The 17,516-nt window shown below is 41.4% G+C and overlaps 1 protein-coding gene across 1 annotated transcript in view; it reads left to right on the plus strand.

The window, feature by feature from the left end:
• KIF4A (kinesin family member 4A) overlaps positions 1-17,516 on the plus strand; it is a gene marked incomplete at its 3' end in the record, with an annotated part of 74,222 nt that overhangs the window by 39,166 nt on the left and 17,540 nt on the right. The window contains 7 exon segments of the mRNA XM_036740086.1: positions 806-991; positions 4,545-4,648; positions 5,721-5,865; positions 7,346-7,456; positions 8,404-8,487; positions 9,031-9,144; positions 11,247-11,402. Coding sequence (XP_036595981.1) covers positions 806-991; positions 4,545-4,648; positions 5,721-5,865; positions 7,346-7,456; positions 8,404-8,487; positions 9,031-9,144; positions 11,247-11,402 — 900 coding nt within the window.

The raw sequence follows: 17,516 nt of genomic DNA on the forward strand, positions 1-17,516 counted from the left end.
TGTGTGTGCCATGTACTTTGCTGAAGTCTTGTTAGGCGGCATCCTTTATGTTGTTTCACAAAAGTCCAGGGAGCTAAAATGAAGGGGAAAGAAATTAGGAAATCGTGTCCAAGAGCAAGAAGGGATTAGACATGAAGCAGAAGGAATGCTGTTCTTTGAGGCCAAAGAGAGTTTTGTATGAGATTAGCCTCTTCTGTGGTGAGAGACGGGAAGGAGGGAAAGGTAGGTGACTAGGGTAGGGGGCACAGAGAACAAAGCAGGTGAGGTTGAAGGTTAGACACCGGAGTGAATCGACAAATCAGGCTGGTTGTTTAGGGGCTTTTCCTGCCTGGGGGCAAAGTAAAAACTTCGGGAAGTACCTGTTAAGACTGGACAGAAACAGCTGCCTAGTAAGAGCTGACTTTCAGTGTTACCACCCGCCTCCCTAGATACCACCTCCGTGGGGCTTTGTGAGGGCCTCATTTGTGAAGGACGTAAGAGAAAATGAGGAAGACAATTTAGATCTGTGGTATAATAAGGGCAGCCAAGATGCAGGTTTCCCACACAGCCATTGTTGGGAGAAAAGATCAGTTCTGGGGTTGTCAGTTAGAGAAGGCACTGGAACTATAGTGCTTGTGATTGCATGGGACGAATGGCTCAAGATAAAGCTTGCAGACATTGAGAGCATGGACGAGAAGAGTGGTCACAGTCATGGGATGGAAAGAACCAAGTGCAAATAACTGACTAGGTGACGGGGCATCGGGAGCCCCAAACACCTGTTTCTTTTGCAAGCATTAACCAAAGCCTTTCTTCCATTCTCTTGCAGCTAGTGGAAACTAGCCCCAAGAGAAGCAGATCGTCTCCTGATTTCTCCACGCAGCATGCACTGCGCCAGGCTCAGATGTCCAAGGAGCTGATAGAGTTGAATAAAACCCTGGCTCTGAAAGAAGCTCTGGCCAAGAAAATGACCCAGAATGACAGTCACCTGCAGCCTATTCAGTTCCAGTACCAGGTAAACTCTGCTGGCTCCGAGATAGGATTTGGCTATGTCTGTCCTCTCTCTTTCCTTAAGTGGACTTCTCTGCTGAAGATGGTGGGCATTTCATCTTGATTCGGAAGACAAGAGACTCAGCCCCATACAGCTCAAGTGTTGGACTTTTAGAATACTAGAAGACAGGAGCCCTGTCGTTTATTTTATTCTTCCAAGTCTGCAAAGAAATGCAGTTCGATAGCACGCTAAAGAATCATCTTTCCTTGCTTTCAGGGAAAGTCATAGTCTAATGATAGAACTAAGCTTCTGCTCTTGTAGCCAGGCTGTTTTTGTTACATTGAGCTATAGTGCAGAGTAGAAAAAAAAAATTCCCTTTCTTCTAATCGGACTCACAAGGCTTTCAGCAGTGGCTAAATTCTTTTTCAAAGTATTTGTTTCTGAGTCAGTGTGGTACTTCTTTCAAGGCAAGGCTCTGGCCCCCACCTAGTCCAGCTCTTTTCTGTTCAACTTTTCTAGTTTGATGTACCTGTGAACTTGTCAGGATGTAGATAGGGCATTCTTCCTCCATTCTTTCTAGCCATGTTCTAGTTCAGTCAGCCAATACACTCAGCCTCTTCTACCCACCCCCGGACACTCTGTGTTCGCCCTAGACGGACCTACGGAATTGACTTTTTTTTATTTCCACCCACACATTTTGAGAAGAAAAGTTAAAATAAGTTTTGCCCAAAATGATATTCATTGCCCCTCCCTGCCCTTGCCACCACCACCATTTTGCAGTAGCAACTGAGGTGTTGAGATAAATGTTCTTTGGCCTTTCAACCGCGAGAGCCAGACAGCACACTTCTTGGAAGGGGTTGGGGCTTCAGTTCATATCTGATGTATTCCCTAGAATCAAAGGTGCTTAAGCCTCAGACATGAAACTTTTCAAAACTATTTTTTGTGTGCAGAGCACATTTTCTCTGTCCTCCTCTCCAACACAGACACAGCCTCACTGTGGCCTTCTGTTCCAAGCAGCCCTTTCCCAGCAATTTGAAGAACTGCGAAAGGGAAAGGGCAGAGACACTTAGGAGCCAGGTCACAGTTAAGTTTCCACATTTGTTAGTGAATATGAAAGAGAATTGTAAAGTGTCATGCTTCCTGCGAGGGCCGGCAGCCCAGGATGCAGATGCTTGAATAATTCTTCCCATTTCATAATGAAAACTTTGTTAGGAAATTGGATAAATAAATACTGTATTTTTATGTGTGTATACGTAAATACATGTATATATTATTGATCAGTTTCTCCTTATAGGCCATGGTATATTTGTTATACAGTATAACCTAACAAGATTATTTCAAAATGTTATCCTGGTTTAATGAACACCCAGAAAGGACATTTCCATATACAAAATAGAATAGAAAAAGGCTATATGTGAAAGTTCAAATCTCTATTGCGTATAACCGGGTTGTTGTTTCTTTAAAAAAAGAATATAATATATTAAACCTGTTCTTTTCAAAGCTGCCCTGCCTCTCTTTTTTCCTTCTGATCTTTGATTCTCTTCTGTCCATTTTTTCAAAGGCTTCTTTTTGAGGGATGACTGGATCAGTAGCCTCCATCTCCCTACCAACTACCCCCCTTTTCCATACACACCATACAAAAAGAAAAACACGATTCTTGAAACAAAGAAGTCTAGCCAAGCAAAATAAATCTGCACATTTGCCATGGCCAAAAATGTATCTCCTGATTCTAGGTATTTTTACTCATGCCTAGAACTTTCTCCCTCCTCATCACCACCTTCTAACTTCCCTGGCTTCCTTCAACTCATAGCTAAAATCCTACCTTCTGCAAGAAGCCCTTCCCAACCCACCTTACTCCTAGTGCCTTCCCTCTGTTGATTACCTCCAGTTTATCTTGTATGTATCTTGTTTGTACTGAATTGTTGGCGTGTTTTCTCCCCCTGGCTATAAGCTTCTTGCGAGCAGTGATTGAGTTTCTGCCTTTCTCAGATCCCCAGTGCTTAGCATGGTGCCTGGTGGCTCCACTGAGTTTGTCTGTTGTCAGTGATTTCTTCTGTTGAGTCATTCTTTCCAGCCTTGCTTCCTGAATTGGAAGTTTGTGTCAGGGCTGCATCCTGTGCATCTTCTTTTATTGATCTGTATTATCTGGGGTCTGGGAGACGAGCAGTCGTGTTCTCTAGTTCCTCTACAGCTTCTGGCCAGCCTACTGTGCTGTGTGCCGTGCTGGTTGTTGTCTGTACCCACGCTGCTGTACACATGGCAGCCTGTTTTGGGAGATTCTGATTCTGAGCACCTGCTAATCATTTCCTTCCTCGTCTGAGCTTCCATCCCGGTCAGAGCAGCATGGGCCCAAGTACGTCATCAGGCTCTAGGATTCCATGCCTAGTATATGGTAGCAGCCTTCCCTGAGCACGTCCCGATGCTGAGGTTTTCATGCTGTACCCCTTACCTCGGGCCTGCAGGCTTGTTGCGGGGGGGCGGGGGGGGGTTATTGTTTAGACCTGGCATAGCAAAATGTATTGAATTTGGGCAACTAGGTGGTCTAGTGGATGGAGTACTCCACTTGGACGCCGAAAGTCCTGCCTCAGACACTTACAAGCTGTGTGACCTTGGGCAAGTCACTTCACCTCTGTCAGCCATATTTTCCTCATCTGTAAAATGGGGATAACAACAGCACCTGCCTTCCCAGATTATGAGGATTAAGTGAGATAAAGTGCTGCGTTATCAATTCTCACTAATTATCAGTTAAGCACCTACTGTGTGTCAGGCACTCTGCTAAGCACAGGATAAATTCTGTTATTATAAGATGAAGATTTACTCTAGTTTCTCTTTGGAATTCTCAATTTTCTTTTCTTTTGGGGGGGGGCAGGGCAGTTGGGGTTAAGTGACTTACCCAAGGTCACACAGCTAGTTCATGTGTCAAATGTCTGAGACCAGATTTAAACTCAGGTCCTCCTGACTCCAGGGCTGATGCTCTACTCACTGTGCCACCTAGTTCTTTTTTTTTTTTTTTTTTTTTTTAATACTTTTTGGAGTAGTCATGGGGCAGCTGGGCTGTTCTACTCTTATAACTCACTCTGCTATCTTGAGAGACCAACAAGACTGATTTAAAAAAAACAACATTCAGTTAAAGCCTGTTAGTTGGGAAATAGTGCTGTGGGCTCTAAGAGAAGTATTTCTGGTACTAATTTGTCTCTGGCTCTTCCTGTCCATCCAAAAAGCTGACTCCTACCCTGAATCTAATCTTAACTGACAAGCGATGTTAGCCAACTTCCTTTCATCTGTCTTAGAGTGAAGGAAACAGGAAGGAATCTGTTCATTGGGTTTTCCCAATCTTGGAAACCACCAAACTACCTATAATCTTTTTGTTAAATGTATGGAGAACTGTACGTGCTATTAGAGAATTATTTTCCATTCTCTGACTTTTATATCACAAAAAAAGCTTTCTCAGTAGTGGTTTCATGTTGATATAATTCATGGGAGATCAGTCAGTGGGATGCCCTGAGACTTGAAATGTAGAAGATTTTTTTGGTTTCTGGTAAATGGTTTCTTTTTCTCTGACTTATAACCCTTCTAGGATAACATGAAAAACCTAGAATTGGAAGTTGTCAGTCTGCAAAAGGAAAAGGAAGACTTGATCCTTTTACTTAATTCAGCAAAGAAGGATGTCAACCAAGCCAAGTAAGGATCAAATCATCAGTTATGTTGAGCACTATGGAGAACGCACTTTGCTAAACATGTTGGGGTTCGTGGGGAGGATCCGGACAGGGCATTGGCTGTTGATACTCAAGGAAGTCACAACCTAGTTGGAAAAACAAGACACAAACACACACCAAGCTACTCCCAGAATTTCAGAAGGACTTATGACACAGTCACCTAGTCTGACCTGGACCTAAGTATGGACCTTCTCCAACCACCCAGATGAGGGTGTCCAGGCTCCATTTGAAGCACATCAGTGATGGGACCAAAACTTACCTTTCTGAAAATTGTTCTGTTGGAGAAATCTATAAAAGGGGAAATCTTTCTTTATATTTCCATTTCTTCTTTAGCAATGCTTCCCAAAATGGTTAGACTTCTGTCTTCCCATCACGATTTGATTTCTCAACAACTTTCCCCTCACAAATATTTTAAATAAGCACCAAAGGCAACAGAAGAGGCAACTTTTTTCACAGTGGAAGTTTTTAAGAGGGGGATCAGCTCAGAATCGGGAATGGGCAAGGCAGTCTCTGAATTAGTTGAGATCTGTGTAACTATAGGAGTCTTTCTTCCATGTAATAATGGTAATAGAGCTTTGGAATGAATCCATTGCTCCAGGCCACTTCCTCAGCCAACCATCAGTCAGTTCCAAATAATACTGAATAGTATCCCAAGTTGTCCCAATGCTCTGCTTTACTGATTATCCTACCTTCCCTTGACATGGCAGATATTTGTCACATCTGATTTCCTTTGCAGACTTAGAAAATGGATGTATTGCTTCTGGAAAATCTAAGGTTAAACTGCCTTCTAGGATATGGTGGTAGAGGGTGAAGTAGAGTTGATTGTGGTCTCCTTCTTATATACTCAGATGAATGTAAGGCCTAGCCTTGTTTCTGGCTTTATCAGGCATCCATTATGCAAGAAAATTCTTCAGACTGGGCTACAGGAGGGTGTGTGATCTCTTCTATGCCTACTGCTGAGTGTCAGGCCACTCGGTCTAGAATAGAAGCATTTAGTATCAGGTTTGAACTCTTGGTCTTACCGCACCTTTATACAGGTTGAGTGAGCGTCGTCGGAAACGGCTCCAGGAGCTGGAAGGGCAAATTACTGACCTGAAGAAAAAATTGAATGAGCAGTCGAAGCTTCTGAAGTTAAAAGAATCCACAGAGCACACAGTCTTGAAACTTAACCAGGAGATACGGGTAATGAACAAGCCTTTGCTTTCACCCAGAGATTCCACTAATTAGGCACATTGATAAGAAGGAAGTCCCCATAAACACTAGAATATTGATAGTAGGACTTTTTTGTGGTAACCAAGAATTTGAAAAAGATGAGTTGCCCATTGATTGGAGACTGTAGCAAGAACAAGCGTGGCACCAAAGAAGAGATGTGAGAACACACCTCCCCTCACTTCTGGTCTGTGGGTGTGGAGCGTTGCATGGATTTTTAAAATTTTTTTTTATATTTTGTTTAGTTTTGCTGAGGAGTTTTCTCTTCTTCCTTTTTCTTTTTTGGCAAGGTGAAATGTAGGTGATGTCAAAACAAAAGATGTCGATAAAAATAGTTTATTTTTTATGCCCCATTTGGAGGTTTTGACCACTGTTTCCACCTGGATTTGTTCCCTGTGGGTGTCCTCTAGTTAGAGGGGTGCCAGGAAGGACTCAATTTCCATATTAGAGGAAACTTAGGGTAACCGCTATTGGTAGAATCTGCTAATAAAGTTCTTACTTGACTGCTTTTCCTTCCGTAACGAGAGCAGTCTACCATCTCCAAATTCATTGGTGATATCGTGACTTCTTACCCTCATCAAGTCCGTCAGGTGTCAGCATGTGTGGCTATCTGCATTGTCTCTGTAGAGCCCCTTGGAAATCATCATCAGTCAAGTGGGCTGTTAAATTTTTTAGACATTGAAACTCAGTGGGTACATCATTTCATATGTTTCAAAACCCGCAACCCAAATTTCACTTGTATCTACATTCGTGGATTTTTAAAAAATTATTAGTATGTTTTGTTTTTATATCACTTTAATTATCTAGTGTGTCCCTCCCCCCTCCCCCACTCTGCAAACCAACCCTTACAGCAGAGAATAAAAAAGAAGGGAGGTTGAGCAGTTCAGTAAAGCCAACCAAAATGTTATTCAAGACTAATAGCATGTGCCATTCATTCCACACTCATGGTTCCACACATTTGCAAAGAAACAAGGGAGGAGTCGGTGCCAAATTTGGCCGTTCTAATTCCATGATGTTTCGTTTCATTGTTCTTCCCGTTTACGTTGCGGTTGTCCTGTGTGCTGTCGTCCTGGGCTAGCTCACTTGACTATCAGCTCGTATGTCCCTGTCTTATGTTCATCCTTTCTTATGGCATTGCGTTCATGCACACAACTTGTCTAGTCATTCCCCAACTCTATTTCCAGGTCTTTGCTACTACAAAACGTGCTGCTATGAATACTTGGGACCTTTCTTTTTACCATTGAACTCCTTGGCACATATAATTGTGGAATCTCAGAGTCAAAGGGGATGAAATATTTGTTGATTTCTAAAGTCTCTTATTAATCTCTACTTGGAAATGCCAGTCAGGAGCAGAATTAGATTGTAGCTACAGCCAAATTCAGATGTCGGTGGTGAGTCCATTCATTTGCACGCAGACTCAGAGACAAGTAATCCTTGTATTTTTTTCCTCTAGTTGATGAAAAGCCAAAGAGTACAACTAATGCGTCAGATGAAAGAAGATGCTGAAAAGTTTAGACATTGGAAGCAACAAAAAGACAAGGAAGTAATCCAGCTTAAAGAACGAGTGAGTTTCCTCATGATTCCTTAAGAGCCTTTGACTTGGCTTACTGACAGGTATTATATACTGTCTACTATGTGCAAGATTCTATTCGAGGCAACTTGGTCTAGTGGCATTCTGGTGTGGGGAGTCAATACATGAGATCTTATCCCATCTTTGCTACTAACTGGTTGTGCACTGCTTTGAGGTCATTTCCTTATCTAATAATTAGTAGCCCACCTGCATAGTAAGATTGTTGTGAGATAAATGAGATCATGTTTATGAAAACACCTTGTAGAATTCACTGCAGTGGTAATATTAGGACAAGGTTGCTGCCCTCCAAGAATTTCTAATCCTCATGGAGAGGTGGGACATAACAGCGGTAACTATACAAGAATATATGTAAGAAAAAGCAAAATGTGCAAATGCTGTGTGAGACAGAGACAAGGAAGGAATTCCAAAAAAGAAGAGAATTATTCCTGACTGGGTCTTCATCTGACATCCCATAGTGTTTTCACTTGTACTGTTTGATGCCTCTCTGATCAGAGAGAGAGAAGCAGACGGAGATGATAGAGATAGATCGGGCTCTATATACCTACACATCTGTCTACGGCTAGAGCTGTCAGTATCCGTCTTAAATAATCTGCCTCCCTGGCGAAATGAAGCTTCTCTCCAACTTGGTATCCCTTGGCTTGGCCGCCTGAGTACATGTCTCCTTTTCTATCTGCCAACCCCTGGGACTCTCTGGAGAGGAGGAGAACAGTTGTCTCACGATGGAGGTTTCTACCATCTGGCAGCACGCAGTCAGTTGAAAATAGATGAGGGTCCCCAGGTTTTGGGTGTTACTAGTTCCCAGTGCCAGTGAGAGAGAGATCCAGCTGAAGAATGGCTCCTTTTGGTCTCGGAGTTGTAAATTTGTTTTCAGTGAACACCATGAGGGAGCATGTTCTGAAGTAAAACCTTGCTCTTCTTAGGATCGTAAGAGGCAGTATGAATTCCTAAAGCTTGAAAAGAACTTCCAGAAACAATCCAATGTCCTCAGACGGAAAACTGAGGAGGTAAGAAATTCATGTCTTGTTCTAGATTGCTACGTCCAGTGTGATGCACTCACATTCATTGTTTAAGTGAGCCCACATCCTCTCTCATACTGAGGGAGGGTTTAGAGAATCATTCTTGACCAGCAAGGCTAGCTTTAACCCAAAGGCCCTCTTCTTCAGGCTGCCTTGTCCTATCCTTGTCATATCACCTAAAGTGGGGATCTAAAACCCTGGTAGAAGAGGAAGAGGGAAAGATAGTGCTAATGGAAGTAGCTAGTGGAGTGATTTCCTGGCACTGAACAAACCAGCACAAGAGATTTTTTTAAATCTGTGCTTGAAACTTTCAGCAAGAACACATCTGTGTTGCTGTGTTTTCTTCTCCACGTATGAGGCTGAGACTGTTCCTTGACGTTTGGGTTTAGAATAGTAGCACATCACTGGTGATGTGCCTATGGAGCTATGAAGTCAAGTCTAGTTTCCCTGTGACTCAGAGCCCATAGATTTGTCTTTGCTTTTACTTGTTCCTCACTCCCCCTCAAGCCAACAGAAATGTGTACCATTTAGGCAGCAGCTGCCAACAAGCGCCTCAGGGACGCTCTCCAGAAACAACGGGAGGTTGCAGATAAGCGGAAAGAGAACCAGAACCGAGGGATGGAAGGAACTGCAGTTCGAGTGAAGGTACCGACCAAAGGGACTTGGGGCCAGAGCTTTAAGGAGCACGTTAGATTGGAAGCTTTTTAAGGACTTTACTTGTTTTTGTATCCAATGCCTGGAACATAATAGGTGCTTAATAAATGCTTATTCATTGATTGCTTAAATAGAGATTTCAAAGTAATTATTTTTTTCCCATGGGGAACTGTGCTCCCTGAAGACATGAAGGATTTTGACCTAGTGATTCAATGAATTTGGCAAATATTTTTAAGTATCTACTGTGTGATAGGCCCTGGGGATATGAGGTGCTGCCACAGTGGGTGGTGGGCTGGGCCTGGAGTCAGGAAGACCTGAGTTCAAATCTGGCCTCAGACACTTAGTAGCTGTATGACCCTGGGCAAGTTGTATTACCTCTGTTTGCCCTCAGTTTCCCTGACTGTAAAATGGGAATAACAGCAGCATCTACATCCAAGGGCTGTTGTGAGTTTCAATGAGATAATATTTGTAAAAGGCACTTAGCCCACTGCCTCCCACAGAGAAGATAAACGGTCCTGTACCTCAGGGAGCTTCCCATAGATAAGTGTGTGTCATACAAGGTCACTCCGTGGAGGGTCAGACAGGCTTCCTTCAAAGGTATTGGAGACACAGAGGTAGGACATGGAATGGCACAAACAGGAAGGCAGGGAGAGTCCAAGTGTGGAGAGGTTGAAATGTCAGACTGAACACGTGTTTTATTCGAGAAGCAGAAGGGAACAAATGCCACTTTTATTCATTCCACTAACATTCACTAAGTGCCATTTGTGTACTAGGTGCTAGCACAAAGACACAGGAAGACCCCCCCCCCCCCGAGGAGTTTACTTTCTGTTGGGTAGACAACATGAACGGAGGTAAAATGTACTTTCTGGGGGAAGATCAAGGTAGACCTTAAGAAAGGGGCAGCATTGGAGCTGAGCTCTGAAGCAAAGTTAAGGAAGGACCCAGAAGGCAGTACATGAAGGACAGCGACTAGGCCAGTTTGGCACATTGAGTGCATGGAGGGGAGTGATAAGGCCATAAGCCTAGGAATGGAGTCTGGAGCCACATTAGGAAGGGCTTTCAATGCAATTAAAAGGAGCTGCATGATGATAGCAGGGCTAACACTCTAGTAGGGGGAGAAGAGGTATGTCCCTTTGGAACCTTAATGCCCTCAAAGTTACGTAGGGAGTTAAGGAAGGGATACCAAGGACCTAGGAGTAGATTGGTTCTGTTCTGAGGCTTCAAAGAGAGGAAAGAGAAAGGAGGGTTAATAGAATAATTAGTGTGGAAAAGAGTTAGAAGGTGATGAAAGTTCATGAATAGAATATTAAAAGAGAAAAAGAAAATAAGCATCATCTACAGGTTCCCATTGGTTATGACATGGCTGAACAAACTGTAGTATGTGAATATAATAGAATATTGGTGTGCCGGAAGAAATGATGAGAGAGATGACTTAAAAGGCCCCTTAAAAGGAACCAAATAAAGAGAATAGCTTATATAAGGACAATAGCATTAGAAAGAAATCATTGGCAATTCAATCAAGTGATGAAGTTGGAAGCCAGATTTCAAAGGGCTAAGGAGTGAGTAAGAAGAGGGGAAGTGGAGGCAGGCAGACACAGCTTTTTCTAGGAGTTTGGCTGAAAAGGGGAGAATGGGGACCATATCTTGACGGCATGATACCATCTAGTGAAAATTTTTTAAAGATAGTGGCATACGTGAAGACAGATCAAAACCATGACCATCCCTACATGTGGGTGATGTGGAGGGAAGGGGTTGCAGTTGAAGAACTGAACAGCTAGAGTATTTGAGGGGGCTCCAAATGTATGTTGAAGTCCCTTAGTTTAAGGATAAAGGTTGTGGTTAAGGGAGAGATAGTGAAATAAATAAATTTGGTGGATGAAGTGGAAAAATAACGGATTTTTTTGTGGCTTATCAGACTTTATGTTCTGTTACATTTTTTTTTAGCTATAGACAGAAATGGGATGTTGCTACTTGGTGATCGCCCCACCAGCTAGATGAAATTGTCACAGGGCTGAATCTAGCCTGTACAGTCTGTATGTTCTTATATCTCTGACATAGACCTCCATGGTATTTTATTTGTCACTCTCTTCCAGAACTGGCTTGCAAATGAAGTAGAAGTTATGGTCAGTACTGAAGAAGCCAAACGCCATCTGAATGACCTTCTTGAAGACCGAAAGATACTAGCTCAAGAACTTGTTCAGCTCAAACAGAAAAAAGATAGTGGAGAAAACCTGCCTCCCAAACTCCGGGTGAGTTCCTGTAAGAAGCAAGTTTGCCAACAATGGTATTGAGCAATCTCTTCATGCTCAAGAGAATCTCTTTCCTTAGATGGGGGGAGCGAGGGGGGTGTTGCTACTTTACTTGGCTTTTCGGTATAACTAATCAAGTTTATGACTATTTCCATCCAGGAACCAGTAAAAATATTCTAAAGCTTCAACTGTCTATGTACACGAATACCCAAAGTATAGGTAATAAGCAAGATATACTAGAGGTCCATGTAGGAGACATATTTGGCCTCATAGACAACACTGAGATTTGGTGGGGCAAGACTCCAGACTCAAGTGTGGTTGTGGATAGATATTCCATATTCAGAGAAAATGGGCTAGGCAAAAACAGAAGGGGGATGGTATTATATATTAAGAAAGTATGCTTTTGCAAGAAAGTCAACAAACCGTAATGAGTAACAGTGGAAAGTATATGGGTCATTAATGTATACTATATATAGACCACCTGGACAGAAATGAAATGGAAAAGTTCAGAAAACATCACAGGCTTGGCACAGAGACATGCTAGAATCATGATGGGGACTTAAATTGGCCAGATATCTGCCAAAAGCCAGAGCAGCAGAGAACTTCTGGAATCACCCTGGTAGACCAGCCCAGCAGGGGTTGTTTCCTTGGGAGGAAGTACTGACTTCCCATTGAAGTTTGTGTTAGAGGAAAAGAAAGGTATGCGAAGTCTAGCATGTACCCCAGAGTTTAGGAGAGCAGATTTCAAAGGGTTTAGAGGGTAGGATTGTGGTTCTTTTTTTTTTTTTTTTTTTTTTTTTTGAGGGAGGAGGGCAGGGCAATTGAGGTTAAGTGACTTGCCCAAGGTCACACAGCTAGTAAGTGTGTCAAGTGTCTGAGGCCAGATTTGAACTCAGGTCCTCCTGACTCCAGGGCCAGTGCTCTACTCACTGTGCCACCTACCTGCCCCTAGGATTGTAGTTGTACAAGGCAAAATCAGCCTAGAAAGGACACAACACTCCTGAATGAAATTCTGAAGGCTCAAAAGAAAACAATTCCATTGAGGAGGAAAAATGAGTTATTCAAAGAGACTAATATGAGTGCACAGAGAACCAACCAAGCATCTTCTATTTTAAAAGAGTATGTAGTGAAGGGGTTAGTATGGGAAAGTAAGATGTTGAATGACAAAGTATAGCATTATGCTTTCCTGAAGAATAGTGTGAGGAGTGCTAAGTGCGCAAAATGATGAAAAGGCGAAGGACAGCGGATGGAGGGAAGGGAAGGATCAAAGAGGGTGGAATAACATCAAATCCTAGGAAGAGACTACAAAATTATATTTTTAAAAAATTGTTCACTATGACCAAATTGGATTTTTACCAAGATGATTCAATATTGAAAAAACAATCAAGATAATCGGAGTGTGTGTGTGTGTGTGTGTGTGTGTGTGTGTGTGTGTGTGTGTGTCAGGTGGGGTGGGGTGAGTGTTACAAGCAAAACCACATTATTAGTAAATATGCAAAAAGATTAAAAGATTTTGACAAAATCCAGAACTCATTTGTGCTAGAACCCTTAAAAAGCAAAGACATCAAGGGCCATTTTAATGTGATATGTGTTTTTTTTTAATTATTTTTTTAATTATTATTTGCAATGGGGAATTACTATAAGCTTTCCTAATAAATACAGAAGCAAAGCCACCATTATTTGACATTTCTAGAATTGCTAGCAATAATACAAGAGAAATTAAGAGCATGATCCAAAAAGAGACAAAATTATCCCATTTTGCTGATGATATGATGGTTTATTTAGAAAATCCGGAGCAAAGAGGCTGAGACAGAAGATTCAATGAAGTATCAGGATACAAAATAAGTCCATGAAAAATTTGGCATCTCTATATCTCATTTTATAACCAAAATCAGCATTTTTATGCCAAAATCCAAGAGGAAATGATTTTTTTTTCATTCAAAATAGCCTCAAAATGCATAAAATGTCTGGGGGCCAACCTAAGACAAACTCAAGACCTATGTTGATATAATCACAAAATATTTTTTTACAGAAATGAAGGCATAGTTGTTGTTTATACTTGGACCATGCCAGTTTAATACAAATGACAATATTGATCTAAATTAATTCACACATTTAGTTTTATATCGATCAGATGACCACGGAATTCCTAACTAGAGCCAGACAAACAAAATTCATTTGAAAGAACAAAAGATGAGGTAATGATGGGAAAAGTGTAGTAATGCAAGGAGCATAGCATTTCTAGACCTCAATTATAAATCAGTAATCATCAAAACTTTGGTATCGGTGAAAAAATTGAAAAGTCGTTGAGTGAAATATACTAGATAAATAAGAATCAGAAATAGCCAGTCTTAATAATATCAGCAGTGCTCAATAAAACCAAGAACACCGACTACTTAGGGGAGCGCTCTCACCTCCCATTGAGCAGGTTGGCAAAAATGACAAAAGCCAGAAGTAGTTTATGTTGGAAGAATTACCTGAAGACAGATGCGCTAATACTGTTGACAAAGCTTTGAACACCATACCCATTCTGGAAAAGAATTGGGGATTATGGGAGAAAAGAGACTAATACGTCCATGTCTTTTGATTTTGAGATACCACTGCTAGGCAGATATACCAGGGAAATGTTGTAGAAAGTTTCCCTAGATCTTAGCAAAGCATTTCATGCTATATGTGTGGAAAAGATGAAGGGATGAGTCCTACATAATAGTATAGTTAGATGAATTCAAAACTAGTTAAATGGTCAGATCCAGAGTACTCACTAATGGTTCCCTCTACCCTTGACCCAGTAACTGCTTAACATTTTAAAAATGTTTTTTATTGGTATTTTGTTTTTCACATCACCACGGTTATCCCATATATCCCTCCTGCTCCCAGAGAGCCATCTCATGTGACAAATAGTCTTTTTTTTTAAGAGGGGGCGGGGGGGGGCGGTGGGGAAGTCAGCACAATTGATTTCAAAAGTCTGAAAACATGTACAATGTGTAACAGTGGACCTCCTACCTCCCCAAAGGGGTACGTTTGGAATCTATCTTCTCTTATTTCTTCATTTGATTCCTGTTTCATCTTATAACTTTATTACATTTACTTAGGATTTTTTCCTGTGTTGGTGTTCTTTTTATTTACGTTGTTGTAGTCACTGTGTATGTTGTATTCTTTGCTTACCTCACTCTGCATCAGTTCATATAGCTCTTTCCACACTTCTCTGTATTCATCTCACATCATTTCTTGCAACACAGTAGTATTCCATTACATTTATGTACCACAATTTGTTTAGCCATTCTCCAGTTGATGAGCATCTACTTTGTTTCTAATTCTTAGCTATCACAAAAAATACTGCTATAAATTTTTTGGAGTATAGGGAACTTTTCTCAGTGGCTTCCTTAAGGTATGAGCCCAGTAATGGAGACTCTGATACAAAGGGTATGGACATTTTAGGCACTTGATTTGCATAATTCCCAATTGCTTTCCCAAATGCTTGTACCTTTTTTTTTTCTCAGTTTTTTTTTAATTTAATTTAATTTTTTTAATTTAAATTTATTTATTTAACATATTTGGTTTTCAGCATTGATTTTCACAACAGTTTGAATTACAAATTTTCTCCCCATTTCTACCCTCCCCCCCACTCCAAGATGGCATATATTCTGGTTGCCCTGTTCCCCAGTCAGCCCTCCCCTCTATCACCCCCCTCCCCTCTCATCCCCTTTTCCCTTCCTTGTAGGGCAAGATAAATTTCTACGCCCCATTGCCTGTGTATCTTATTTTTTAGTTGCATGCAAAAACTTTTTTTTTGTTGTTTTTGAACATCTGTTTTTAAAACTTTGAGTTCCAAATTCTCTCCCCTCTTCCCTTCCCACCCACCCTCCCTAAGAAGTCAAGCACTTCAACCTAGGCCACGCATGTATCATTATGTATAACCCTTCCACAATACTCATGTTGTGAAAGGCTAACTACATTTTGCTCCTTCCCAACCCATCCTGCTTTATTGAATTTTCTCCCTTGACCCTGTCCCCTTTCCAAAGTGTTTGTTTTGATTACCTCCACCCCCATCTGCCCTCCCCTCCATCATCCCCCCCCTTTTATTTTTTTTTATCTTCCTCCCTCTTCTTTCCTGTGGGGTAAGACACCCAACTGAGTATGTATGGTATTCCCTCCTCAGGCCAAATCTGATGAGAGCAAGGTTCACTCATTCCCCCCTCACCTGCCCTCTCCCCTCCTCCCACAGAACTGCTTCCTCTTGCCACCTTTATGCGAGATAATCCACCCCATTCTATCTCTCCCTATCTCCCTCTCTCAGTATGTTGCTCTCTCATCCCTTAATTTCATTTTATTTCTTTTAGATATCTTCCCTTCATCTTCAACTCACCCTGTGTCTGCTCTCTCTCTTTTACATATATACATATATATATATATATATATATATATATATATACATACATACATACATACACATGCATACATATACACATAGATACATACATACATACATACACATTCACTTATATATATACATAAACATATACATATGCATATTCCCTTCAACTACCCTAATACTGAGGTCTCATGAATCATACACATTATCTTTCCATGTAGGAATGTAAACAAAACAGTTCAACTTTAGTAAGTCCCTTGCAATTTCCATTTCTTGATTACCTTTTCATGCTTCTCTTGATTCTTGTGTTCGAAAGTCAAATTTTCTATTCAGTTCTGGTCTTTTCACTGAGAAAGCTTGAAAGTCCTCTATTTTATTGAAAATCCATATTTTGCCTTGGAACATGATACTCAGTTTTGCTGGGTAGGTGATTCTAGGTTTTAATCCTAGGTCCGTTGACCTCCGGAATATCGTATTCCAAGCCCTTCGATCTCTTAATGTAGAAGCTGCCAGATCTTGGGTTATTCTGATTGGGTTTCCACAAAACTCAAATTGTTTCTTTCTGGCTGCTTGCAGTATTTTCTCCTTGATCTGGGAGCTCTGGAATTTGGCGACAATATTCCTAGGAGATTTCTTTTTGGGATCTATTTGAGGAGGTAATCGATGGATTCTTTCAATTTCTATTTTGCCCTGTGGCTCTAGAATATCAGGGCAGTTCTCCTTGATAATTTCTTGAAAGATGATATCTAGGCTCTTTTTTTGATCATGGCTTTCAGGTAGTCCAATAATTTTTAAATTATCTCTCCTGGATCTATTTTCCAGGTCAGTGGTTTTTCCAATGAGATATTTCACATTGTCTTCCATTTTTTCATTCCTTTGGTTCTGTTTTATAATATCCTGATTTCTCATCAAGTCACTAGCTTCCACTTGCTCCTATCTAATTGTTAAAGTAGTGTTTTCTTCAGTGGTCTTTTGGACCTCCTTTTCCATTTGGCTAATTCTGCCTTTCAAGGCATTCTTCTCCTCATTGGCTTTTTGGAGCTCTTTTGTCATTTGAGTTAGTCTGTTTTTTAAGGTGTTGTTTTCTTCAGTGTATTTTTCAGTATTTTTTTTGGGTCTCCTTTAGCAAGTCATTGACTTGTTTTTCATGGTTTTCTCGCATCCTTCTCATTTCTCTTCCCAATTTTTCCTCTACTTCTCTAACTTGCTTTTCCAACACCTTTTTGAGCTCTTCCATGGCCTGGGACCAGTTCATGTTTTTCTTGGAGGTTTCTGTTGTAGGCTCTTTGACTTTATTAATTTCTTCTGTCTGTATGTTTTGGTCTTCTTTGTCAGCAAAGAAAGAATGCAAAGTCTGAGACTGAATCTGGGTGCGTTTTCGCTGCCTGGCCATATTCCCAGCCAACTAACTTGACCCTTGAGTTTTTCAGTGGGGTATGACTGCTTGTAGATTACAGAGTTCTATGTTCCACGTTTGGGGGGGAGATGCCAGCTCTGCCACACCAGCACTGCTCCTTCCCCAAGAACCCCCAACCCGAACTGGGCTTAGATCTTCAGCAGGCTGTGCACCCCTGCTCTGATCCGCCACTTAATTCCTCCCACCAGGTGGGCCTGGAGCCGAAAGTAACAACAGCTGTAGCTGCCCCACCTCCACTGCCCCCGGGGCTGGAAGCCGAACCGTGAACTCCTTCCACTCCCGCAGCTTTTCCCACTAACCTTCTCCACAGTCTTTGGTTTTTGTG

The sequence above is a fragment of the Trichosurus vulpecula genome, chromosome X (assembly GCF_011100635.1).
Source record: "Trichosurus vulpecula isolate mTriVul1 chromosome X, mTriVul1.pri, whole genome shotgun sequence".
Classification (NCBI taxonomy): Eukaryota; Metazoa; Chordata; class Mammalia; order Diprotodontia; family Phalangeridae; genus Trichosurus; species Trichosurus vulpecula.